We start from the raw sequence: 12,366 nt of genomic DNA, 5'->3' as shown, positions 1-12,366 counted from the left end.
ATTATAAGCTCAACGATAGGTCATCCGTTGTATAAAGTTTTAAACCTCTCACTCCAAGTTAAGATGAACATTTTTTTTTCCAACTGCAATTAACTCCAAGCTTATTTGATTTGTATTCACAATATGGTCATCAATTTATCAATCAGATGTTTCCATTTAATACTAATTTCTAAACCAAAAGGTTATATTCTAAAACATAATGAATTATGAAATTAAGTTTTGCAACACCGAACATAGATAACCAAAGTCTTGTGAATTTGTTCAACTGTTTTCATGGTTCTTGAGGTTTGTGCCCTTATAGTTCTCCTTTGAATTATTCACAATATATTTCCTCTCTCGCAAATAAAGTGAGATCCAATTGTCTCTGCTCCACCTATTCCTGATGTGGAGCTGCCAGCTTTGCACTGGGGTGGGCACAGTAAGAAGTCTTACAACACCAGGTTAAAGTCCAACAGGTTAGTTTTGAATCACAGCTCCTTCATCAGGTGAGTGAAGAGGTAGGTTCCACAACCACATATATAGGCAAAGTCAATGATACAAGACGATACTTTGAATGCAAATATTTGCAGGTAATTAAGTCTTTACAGGTCCAGACGGAGCGACTGGAGAGAGGGATAATCACAGGTTAAAGAGGTATGAATTGTCTCAAGCCAGGACAGTTGGCAGGATTTCGCAAGCTCAGACCAGATGGTGGGGGATTAACGTAATGAGACATAGATCATAGAATTTATAGTGCAGGAGGCCATTCGGCCCATCGAGTCTGCACCGGCTCTTGGAAAGAGCACCCCACCCAAGGTCAACACCTCCACCCTATCCCCATAACCACACCCAACACTAAGAGCAATTTTGGACACGAAGGGCAATTTATCATGGCCAATCCACCTAACCTGCACATCTTTGGACTGTGGGAGGAAACCGGAGCACCCGCAGGAAACTCATGCACACACGGGGAGGATGTGCAGATTCCGCACAGACAGTGCGCCAAGCCGGAATCGAACCTGGGACCCTGGAGCTGTGAAACAATTGTGCTATCCACAATGCTACCGTGCTGCCCATGAATCCAAAGTCCCGGCTGAGGCCCTACTCATGCGTGCGGAACTTGGCTATCAGTTTCTGCTCGGCGATTCTGCGTTGTAGAGTATCCTGAAGGCCGCCTTGGAGACCGCTTACCGAAGATCAGAGGCTGAATGCTCTTGACTGCTGAAGTGTTCCCCGACTGAAAGGGAACATTCCTGCCTGGCGATTGTCGTGCGATGTACGTTGTCCTGGAGGAAGCCCACTAGCTGATCCGTCGACCACTGGGCGGGCAAGATCAGGCCCTGACCTTCCGCCATCTTCCCCCGTGGAGACAGGCACACCAGCTTTCGACCGTTCTCTCCTTTTTCGAACACTTCTGGTCCACAAATCCATATACCAGTGGGATACTCTCTTCTTCCACCCCACCTGCACCTTTTACAAACTCTCAGCTCTACCGTTAGCTGGGGAAAAGGTCCAAAACGTCCACCACGAGCGTGAGCCACAAAATGTGTGACCACTCATATCATGGCAGCCACCAGGAGTCCAAGAAATGCAACATTTATTTAATCAAGTTTTGAAGTCAACCTCTCTCAAATTATATTGTCTGGGCATTGCTATATACAACCGCCAACTACTCGAGTAGTTGCAATGCCAGTGTGCCTCACCAATCTGCCTCCTGCTCCTCAGATCATACATATTTCTATTAACTGCCTTTAATGTATCTAAATGTTTAAAATACATCAATGACAATTCTTAAAACAAAATAATTCATTTCAGTTCATAAGGATTTTAACAAGTCGCACCTTATGTAGGATACATAGTAAATACAAGCAATAAGTGCTTGCAGCGTAGGTTCTATACCTTACATTTTCGAAGGCTACTTTGGCTTTCTTTTCAGCTCACATTTCTTCAGATTCATATTGACATGTTTGACAAGTAACTGCAATTTATCTCAAGCAAACTTTTACAATCCTGGTCTTTGATAAATTTGCTGACTTGAAAATCTCACATGCACATGAGAAAGTCGATCCCAAACATGAAAACATCAGTTTCTTGGTGATTTAAAATATAATGAAAACATAGCTCATACGTTAGCAGCTCACTGTTCCTGAATACAAGGCAGTTAGGCAGTGACAGAAATACATTTTCCACGCACACACACTAAACATACTCACCCTTTTCTAAGATATGCTGAAGCATAGTTTGGTTTCAACTGGAGCGCTTTGTTGGCATCTTCAACAACCTCTACAAAACAAGACGGCAATATTTAATCAAGTTAAAGCATTTTGTTTAATTTTAGAATCTGACTTCATCCAGTAACCCAAGCCTTTAACGAATGAGCAATTTCACTAAAATGCTAATTTTAAAAAGGTGCCACTTTACTGGGAAATAGCATTCTAATTAAAGTATAAGTTTTGTATGTTTCATATTCATTTTGTTTTGGAAACAGCCCTTTCAAAATCCCTATATTTGAAGACTTTCTTAATTGTCTTTATTGTAGGGCAGCACGGTGGCCTAGTGGTTAGCACAGCTGCATCACGGCGCTGAGGTCCCAGGTTCGATCCCGGCTCTGGGTCACTGTCCGTGTGGAGTTTGCACATTCTCCCAGTGGCTGCGTGGGTTTCGCCTCCACAACCCAAAAATGTGCAGAGTAGGTGGATTGGCCAGGCTAAATTGCCCCTTAATTGGAAAACAAATTGGGTAATCGAAATTCTTTTTTTTTTTTTTTTAAATAGTCTTTATTGTAACAACTTAGTGCTTTAAATTGTTAGGCTAGTGCATTGTGACAACATCAAAAGCACCTCAAATGATGCCCGATGTGCAGTTCAATCTATTAACTACAGGCCGAAGTCTCCAAAGGGATGAACAGGAACGTAATAATTTTAAATGAACCATTCTCGGGAACTAAACACAGTACATTACAAAAGACAGGTGAACTGCTCAATCGTCACCCAAACAGGTATCCCCAAAGCACTTCATTCTGGTTTTGACACATTTAGATTTTACTGGGTAGGATTAGTAGTTAGTAGATCTCTTGCAACATTTCCGACAAATAATTAAGACATAGGAAAAGACATACCCAAATCCGCACCAACAGTAGTAGCCACTGGAAATTGGACATAATTTAAGCTACCAAATGCCAATTTTGAACCAGAAAGAAAGGAAAAGATGAAGCAAACATAGGAGCTCTCAGGCTAATAAAGAGTCACAGAATCACCAAGTACAGGGCAAAACCAAATAGAAAAGCCAGATCTTCGGACTGAACAAAATATCCAGATTAACAGTCAACCACCCATTCACAGGGCTCAGGACCATCCTGAAGAGAAACCTTTGATGGCGTACAAACAGCAGGAACAGCCTGGAAACTTGGTCTTCGGGAGAAAACGGTCAGGCTATGGAAAAAAATCGAACCAGTAACAAATTTTGAAAAAAATAATCATGGCAATACCAGCATTTCTATCAGGACTGAGGTAAGAACAATCAGTGGGGGAACAGGAATACAGACAGGAACAGCCAGCAGAATTAAACTAATAGATAAATAAATTTCAGCAAATTTTAATTATTTACTTGCTCATAGAAATAGATTAAAATAAAGCATGGTAAAAAACAAGTGGTGAGCAGGTGTTCTAAATTCAGTTACCCAAGGAGAAAGTTAGGAACTGTAAAGGCATATTGTTAACAATGTAGTCACCATAGGCAGGATAGAAGCAGCTTCAGAAGCAGCCTCTGGAGCGATTCTTCCATTAAACATGAGTGGTACCATCAAAGCCAGCATTTATTGCCTATTTCTAATTTCCCTTGAGAAGATGGTGGTGAACCAGTTTTCTGAAGGCTACAGTCCTTATTGTGTAGGTGCACCCATGGCATGCTACTCAGAAACTTGTTGGGGCCAGTTCGTTGGATATATTCAAGTGGGAGCTGGACTTGGCCCTTGCAGCTAAAGGGATCAAGGGGTATGGAAAGAAAGCAGGAGTGGTATACTGAATTTGAATGATCAGCATGGTCCTATTGAATGGTGGTGCAGGCTCGAAGGGCCGAATGGCCTACTCCTGCACCTATTTTCTATGATTCTATGTTCCATGGCTTTTAAGTTTGGCAAACCCTGCCCTATAAGGTGTTATGAACCTCAGATTTAAAATCATTGATCCAGCATCAATTGACTTCTATCACACCGTTTCACTCCTAAAATATATCGTATCGGCAGCAACTTGGACCTCCCCATCCACAAAAACCTTCAAGGCCCCGAACAACTCACTACATGGCCCTATGAAGTCCCTCTAGACATAAATCGAATGTCTCAAACATCATGACACTGATGACACCAGGAGAAAAACTTGGAAATTAATCACACCTCCAAATAAATACAGCCTTCAATCCAATATCTCAACAGCGAAGCTTCAATCTCCCCAGATCAATATCCTGGAGTTACACCTGCGCTCCAGTGGGGCATGGATTGGTTAGGGAATTTGACAAAAGAACAAAAGCTTCTGCCCCAGAGTCATGTGAAGTAAGAGAAGACTTCTATGTCCAGCTCCGATTTTTAGCTTATGTCACCTATTCAGAGACTCCGTATTTGAGGCAAGTGTTACTCGATCTATTCTACATGTTCCCTTCAATACTTTGACAGCTTTAAATCGGCTAAATTCTAGGGAATACAATCCTAGTTTGTGTAATCTCTTCTCTTAATTTAACTCTTGGAATCAACCATTAATCTGGCAAATTTACACCGCACTCCCTCCAAGGGCAACATGTCCCTTTTGCAACATGTCCCTTTTAATTTGTGGTGCCTCGAACAAATTTTGTTTTCTGTCTCTTAGTCAATCTTGTCCCCACACTGCCACTGCCCTTTTAACCTTTGTTCCTGCTGACAAATCTAGATTTACAAAACTTTACTCCCTCCACCACTGATGCAAAATAACAGCAGTGTGTACCATCTACAAGTTGCCCCACAGGAATTCACCAAGTCTCCTTAGACGTCACCTTCCAAATCCATGACCAATACCATCTAGAAGAACATTGGGCAGCAGACATGGAAACACCACCACCTGAAAGTTTCCCTCCAAGCCACTTACCATCCTGACTTGAAAATATAATCTTTGTATCTTCACTCGCTGGATCAAAATCCTGGAATTCTATCCCCAACAGTCTGTGGGTGTAGCTACACCTGATAGACTGCAGCGGTTCAAGAAAGCAGCTCACCATCACTTCCACAAGGGTAATAAGGGGTGGGCAATAAATGCTGACCTAGCTAGCACAGCCCACATCCCTTGAATATATATATTTTTAAATACCACTTTAGTAAAAATGTTTTTTGCAAGTCCACATAAGCATCAGTTGCACTATCTTCTTTAACCCAAACTCTGGATTACATCAGGGAACTCAATTTAAGTTATACGACACAAAAAGGGGCAGTACGGTAGCACAGTGGTTAGCACAATTGCTTCACAGCTCCAGGATCCCAGGTTCGATTCCGTTTGGGTCACTGTCTGTGTGGAGTCTGCACGTTCTCCCCGTGTGCGCGTGGGTTTTCTCCGGGTGCTCCGATGTGCAGGTTAGGTGGATTGGCCATGATAAATTGCCCTTAGTGTCCAAAATTGCCCTTAGTGTTGGGTGGGGTTACTGGGTTATGGGGATAGGGGGGAGGTGCGGGCTTGGGTAGGGTGCTCTTTCAAAGAGCCAGTGCAGGCTCGATGGGCTGAATGGCCTCCTTCTGCACTGTAAAATGCTATGATTTGCTTTGAATAAATCCATGGCTGTCATTTTTCTTTAAATGTACTTTAGCCACGCTAAATTGCCCCATAATCGGAAAATAATTGGGTACTCCAAATTTATAAAAGAAAAAAATAATAAAAAAGTGCAGCAAGTTCAGGAGCGGCACCCCTACCCTTTCTTTACCCTCGGCACCCTCCCTGCCCATATGAACTCGGATATCACTGTCCCCAACCTCCGGAAGGCTTTAGGGAGAAAGATCGGGAGGGCCTGAAAAACAAACAGGAACCTTGGCAGCACATTCATCTTTATCACCTGCACCCTCCCTGCCAATGTCAGGTGCAACATATCCCACCGTACAAAATCCCCCTTAACCTCCTCCACTAATGTTCTCAAATTTCACCTGTGCATTGTAGCCCATTTTCACGTCACCTGAATCACCAAACCTCTCCCCAGCTACGGTAAAAGGCAACACCTCCAAATTGGCCTCCTGTCCCGCCCCAGAAACACCTCACTCTTCCCGACATTTAACTTGTACCCAGAGAACGCCCCAATAATCGCATAATCCTACCCATGCTCTCCAGCCAATCCGACACAAACAACAGGTCGTCCGCGTATGACGACACCCGGTGCTCCCTGCTCCCCTTCACAAGTCCCTGCCACTTCACAGACCCCTGAAGGGCTATCGCCAAGGGCTCGATCGCCAGCATGAACAGCAGTGCCGAAAACAGACATCCCTGCCTCAATCCCCTGTGCAGTCCAAAACTTGGTGAATTCATCTCATTCGTACGTACACTTGCCATCGAGGATACATACAAAAGACCCACCCAGGCCAAAAATTTCAGCCAATTCACAAACCTTCCCAAAATTTCAAAGGCCTTCTCCACTTCCTTAGAAACAATAACCTCCGCCACCTGCCCCCCTGACGGAGTCACAACCACATTTACCAGCCTCCTAATATTGCTAGAGAACTGTCAGCCCTTTACAAAAATAATAATAATAATATTTATCTTCCCGGCTCTGACACCACCACCCTCTACTCTGTCCCCTCCCATTCGCGGTCTCGCTTTGCCTAGGGCCACTTCAGAATCTTCTCCTTCTCCATGAACTTGTGCAACTGCCCCATCACAGCCTACAGTGGCTCCCCCACTCTTGACTTCTGCTTCAAGGACCTGTGGGCCCTGTCCACCTCTGGGGCCTTGTCTGGCATCTTCTCCTCCACCAGCCCGGCCAGCATCCTCAACACATACTTTGTGGTGCTCGTTCTTTCCACGCCTTCTGGCAGACTCCCAATTCACAAGTTTTGCCGTATGGATCTGTTCTCCGCTCCTCCACTTTCATAGATACTCCAGGATCTCCACCTCTGCCTCCAAAGACACAATCCGATTGCTCTGGTCATACACCACCTTCTCCACCTCACGTAGAGTCACCCATGCGCCTCAAGGCAATTCTCCACCCGGTCCAGCGGTCCTCGCAGGAGGTGCTATTGCTCCCTCAATCGCCTACGACCAGTCACCATGCATCCTTTGCTGGCCAAATTCCTCCTTAATGAATGCCATCAAGTGCTCCATCTGCGCCTTTCAAACTGATGGCTATCCTTCATCCTCCTGCATTCTCAAAATTGTTGCTGCGCCACATGTCCCCTCTAATTCCTTAGCCAGGTCTTTATCTGTTTTTTGCCAGGTCTGGTAGCCAGTCGACATGTCAATCTTGGGAAGAACCTTTTCTTCTGCACCTTCCGCACTATTTTTCTGCCAGAACTACCCAGTTTTCGGGTATAAAATACTGAAACCAATGCCTTCGAGCCAAAGCTGCCCTGTGTGCGACCATTCACTCCATGGCCACCACCAGAAGTCCATGGCTGTCATTGTTAACCCACATTCAACAAAGTATCAATTTTCTCCAGGGTTACGGTCCTCAGAAACTCCCCTACCACTAGTTATTTTATTGCATACAAAAAGTTAAGGGGACGAATTCCCTCTGCTTGCACAGAGGAATGCAAAATAAAGGAAAAGAGGCAAAATTCCCAGATAATAATATCCTAGGCTTACATTAACACTGCAATAAAGTTTACGAAAATCCCCTAGTCGCCAGTGAAAATCCCCTAGTCGCCACATTCCGGCGCCTGTTCGGGTACACACAGAGGGAGAATTCAGAATGTCCAATTCACCAAACAGCAGGTCTTTCGGGACTTGTGGGAGGAAACAGGAGCACCCGTAGGAAACCCATACAGACACGGGAGAACGAGCAGACTCTGCACAGACAGTGACCCAAGCCGAAAATTGAACCTGGGACCCTGGCGTTGTAAAGCAACATTGTTAAGCACTGTGCTACCGTGCCACCCTGTCAATGTCTTCCTACTTTACATTACTCTGGATTTCTGAGCTATCACAGAAAAGGTGGAGTGCCTGTCCCTACAATAATAAGCAACGGCCAAGGGGTACCATGTTAATGAAGCAGGATTTCTTGAGTCAGTATATTGATTTGAGCACCAAGAGAAATAGCTCTTAAACCCTGAATACACTAGACATAATTACTGAACAGCCAAAGGAGGTCAGGCTGCAAACACTGAATCGAGAACAAGTCCAATCTGTTTTTGTTCATAAAGACATTATCTGTCAGCATTCTATAATTAGGATAACATTGTTAAACTTACCTTTATAATTTTGAAGCAATATATATGCATAGGCTCTTTGGCAGTAATATTCTGCTTTATCAGAATCCTGTTCTAATGCTTCAGTCAGCACCTGTAAGAACAAAACTGCAGTTCATAAACAATGTAACTTAGCAACCCTACTCAAACAAAACTACCAAGACTCAGTTCTAAAGTAAAACATTTCAAGTTTGGCTAATAAACAAAAATGCATTCCCACAAAACAGAAAAAGACTAATAATGGACCATGCTATTTCTGGTAAGGCACACTGGTAAATAAGCTTTATTTTCTTTTCACCAAGATAACATTATACACAACCTAATGATTTTGTCGCAAGTCACATGGTACACGTGGATTATATCGAGTCAGTAGGAGCTGCATACAAAACATCTAATCCTCCAAAAATATTTGTGTTTAAAGACATGAAACATCTGCTTTCTAAAATATAAAGCATGGACCATTTAATTTAAATTACATTTTAATTTGCATATCTATATAATTACATGAACACATTTTCACAAATTGCTTTCAAAGCATTTTTAAGCAAAACATATTCTCACATTTTTCAAAAAAGATAGCTCGATGAAAGATGGTTAATATTTTTCATGGAGTTGCTTTCAGCAAATGAACAATACCAAGTCAAATTACGCTCTATAGTGGGAAGTCTTTTGATCCTGGTCTCGGTGTGTGGGCGAGGGTCGTGCAGGAGAGGCTTTTCATACAGAAAATCTAGAGGAATTTGTTTAAACCACTTGAGATTCTAAAATAGAGGTACAATCAAGTAGAAATAAATACTTCCCAATATCGATAGTAGGTGTAACTAGATACTTGTCAATGGAGTGGGTTTTAAGCAGGAGGGTTAGAACAAAGAACAAAGAAATGTACAGCACAGGAACAGGCCCGCCAAGCCCGTGCCGACCATGCTGCCCGACTAAACTACAATCTTCTACACTTCCTGGGTCCGTATCCCTCCATTCCCATCCTATTCATGGATTTGTCAAGATGCCCCTTAAATGTCACTATCGTCCCAGCTTCCACCACCTCCTCCGGTAGCGAGTTCCAGGCACCCACTACCCTCTGCGTAAAAAACTTGCCTCGTGCATCTACTCTAAACCTTGCCCCTTGCACCTTAAACCTATGCCCCTAGTAATTGACCCCTCTACCCTGGGGAAAAGCCTCGTGACTATCCACTCTGTCTATGCCCCTCATAATTTTGTAGACTTCTATCAGGTCGCCCCTCAACCTCCGTTGTTCCAGTGAGAACAAACCGAGTTTATTCAACCACTCCTCATAGCTTATGCCCTCCATACCAGGCAACATTCTGGTAAATCTCTTCTGCACCCTATCTAAAGCCTCCACATCCTTCTGGTAGTGTGGCGACCAGAATTGAACACTATACTCCAAGTGTGGCCTAACGAAGGTTCTATACAGCTGCAACATGACTTGCCAATTCTTATACTCAATGCCCCGGCCAATGAAGGTAGATAAGTCCCCAGGGCTTGATGGGATCTACCCCAGAATACTGAAGGAGGCTAGAGAGGAAATTGCTGAGGCCTTGACAGAAATCTTTGGATCCTCACTGTCTTCAGGTGATGTCCCGGAGGACTGGAGAATAGCCAATGATGTTCCGCTGTTTAAGAAGGGTAACAAGGATAATCCAGGGAACTACAGGCCGGTGAGCCTTGCGTCAGTGGTAGGGAAATTACTGGAGAGAATTCTTCGAGACAGGATCTACTCCCATTTGGAAGCAAATGGCGTATTAATGAGAGGCAGCATGGTTTTGTAAAGGGGAGGTCATGTCTCACTAACTTGATACAGGAGGTCACAAAGATGATTGATGCAGGTCGGGCAGTGGATGTTATCTATATGGACTTCAGTAAGGCCTTTGACAAGGTCCCTCATGGTAGACTAGTACAAAAGGTGAAGTCACACGGGATCAGGGGTGAGCTGGCAAGGTGGATACAGAACTGGCTAGGTCATAGAAGGCAGAGAGTAGCAATGGAAGGATGCTTTTCTAATTGGAGGGCTGTGACCAGTGGTGTTCCCCAGGGATCAGTGCTGGGACGTTTGCTGTTTGTAGTATATATAAACGATTTGAAGGAAAATGTAACTGGTCTGATTAGTAAGTTTGCAGACGACACAAAAGTTAGTGCAATTGCGGATAGCGATGAGGACTGTCAGAGGATACAGCAGGATTTAGATTGTTTGGAGACTTGGGCGGAGAGATGGCAGATGGAGTTTAATCCGGACAAATGTGAGGTAATGCATTTTGGAAGGTCTAATGCAGGTAGGGAATATACAGTGAATGGTAGAACCCTCAAGAGTATTGAAAGTCAGAGAGATCTAGGTGTACAGGTCACTGAAGGGGGCAACACAGGTGGAGAAGGTAGTCAAGAAGTCATATGGCATGTTTGCCTTCATTGGCCGGGGGATTTGAGTACAAGAATTGGCAAGTCATGTTGCAGCTGTATAGAACCTTAGTTAGGCCACACTTGGAGTATAGTGTTCAATTCTGGTCGCCACACTACCAGAAGGATGCGGAAGTGAAAGTTTGATCGTGTTTGTAGAGCTGGATGTTCTTTAGAGAAGGGACCGAAGATGTGCGGGAATTTTAATACAACAATGAAATTTCAAAATGTGATACGTGGGAGTCCCAGATCACAAGGCAATCTGCTTCTTCCTAATAAATCTAGTATCATTCTCAGGTTAATATCCTAAATAACTTAGTAATCTAACACCTAACGCACTTCCTTTACAAGAGTTTTGACCTATTCTTCCCCAGGTTACTGCCTTGAAGGGAAGCAGGACTTCAAGGCTGCACATGTTTCCTTTCCTGAACATCTTTACCCATTACATCCACTATTACTACCGCTTGCCTGATCTTGTCAGTATCATTTCTTCTTGTCTTGGAAGTCAAATCACAAGGGTAGTCTTTTATCTGGCACTGTAATAGACAACTTTATATGCCTGGAATTTTCTGTTAGAGTCTGCCTGCTTCCCTTCTCTCTTGCCCCATGCAGTTTTCCCTTCCTCCAACTCTGGTTTTTCCAAACTTTGGGTGGATTGCAGGTGGGTGTCGGGATGGTCATGGAGGTGAAGAATGCCGACCACGGCCAGGTTTTAAGTGCAAACGATGCAGTTTTCCAGCCAGAAGACTAGGGAAGAGGCGTCACGCGCCCAGCATGTACACTGATATTACGCTCATATGTGCATGCTTTTGGCACGAAATCACGTATGAAGTTATTGTCGCTACTTTACAGAAAAGTTTCAGATTTTGAAAGAAAGTGGTGGGTAAAAAATCCTTTTGAGTTTGAGAGCTCAGTCAATTAATTTAATGCTGACTCCAAATTAAGAGACTGAACTTCTGAGCCTCAACTGTGACAGCACATGAAAAATATGCCACAAGTCCACGAGGGTGAGAGCATTCTGGAGTATCCAGTGCTGAGTTTGCAAAGTTGAATTTTCCGTCCTCACAAAGAAGAAGAGGACAACACAAAGGAACCAGCTGAACTCTATACCTAATATGTACTTTGCCCTCTCCTCCTGTGAACCATGATTGGAGTGAGATCGTGAGGATAAAGCAGTATCATTTGTCACATTCAAGGTAACAGGGCAGCCACAACTGCATCTACCTCCACCATGCCCCCAGACAGCCCTTTCCAGATACAAACTACTCTGCTTAAAATGATTTTCCTCTGTTACCTCTGGTTCTTCTGCCTTGAACCTTAAACTGATGCATTGTGGTTCCCAATCCTTCAACTAATGGGAATAATAAATGATTTTGAACACTTCTCTCATGTGCCCTCTTAAACATCTCTTCTCCAAGGAGAACAGTTTCTACACCCTAATACTTTCTCACCCTTTTTAAAGTGTGGTGTCTAGAATTTGACATAATACTCCAATGGAGGTTGAACCAGTAAGGTTCATTATAACTTCCTTATTTTTGAACTCTTATGTAACTATAAAGCCCAGGAACCAATACGCT

General features: G+C 43.6%; 1 protein-coding gene across 7 annotated transcripts in view; it reads right to left on the bottom strand.

Annotated features, from left to right (window-relative positions):
- sugt1 (SGT1 homolog, MIS12 kinetochore complex assembly cochaperone) overlaps window positions 1-12,366 on the bottom strand; it is a 227,496-nt gene that overhangs the window by 179,356 nt on the left and 35,774 nt on the right. For 4 of the 7 annotated variants that reach the window (XM_072476298.1, XM_072476299.1, XM_072476300.1 and 1 more), the window contains 2 exons: window positions 8,384-8,474; window positions 2,193-2,262 (listed from right to left, as the gene is read on the bottom strand). In XM_072476298.1, coding sequence (XP_072332399.1) covers window positions 2,193-2,262; window positions 8,384-8,474 — 161 coding nt within the window. Of the gene's footprint in view, window positions 1-2,192; window positions 2,263-3,346; window positions 3,411-8,383; window positions 8,475-12,366 lie in introns of all 7 variants that reach the window. The other 3 variants (XM_072476303.1, XM_072476304.1, XM_072476305.1) reach the window with 1 other exon arrangement.

The sequence above is a fragment of the Scyliorhinus torazame genome, chromosome 15 (assembly GCF_047496885.1).
Source record: "Scyliorhinus torazame isolate Kashiwa2021f chromosome 15, sScyTor2.1, whole genome shotgun sequence".
Taxonomy (NCBI): domain Eukaryota; kingdom Metazoa; phylum Chordata; class Chondrichthyes; order Carcharhiniformes; family Scyliorhinidae; genus Scyliorhinus; species Scyliorhinus torazame.
This window is presented reverse-complemented; position numbering and strand designations above follow the sequence as displayed.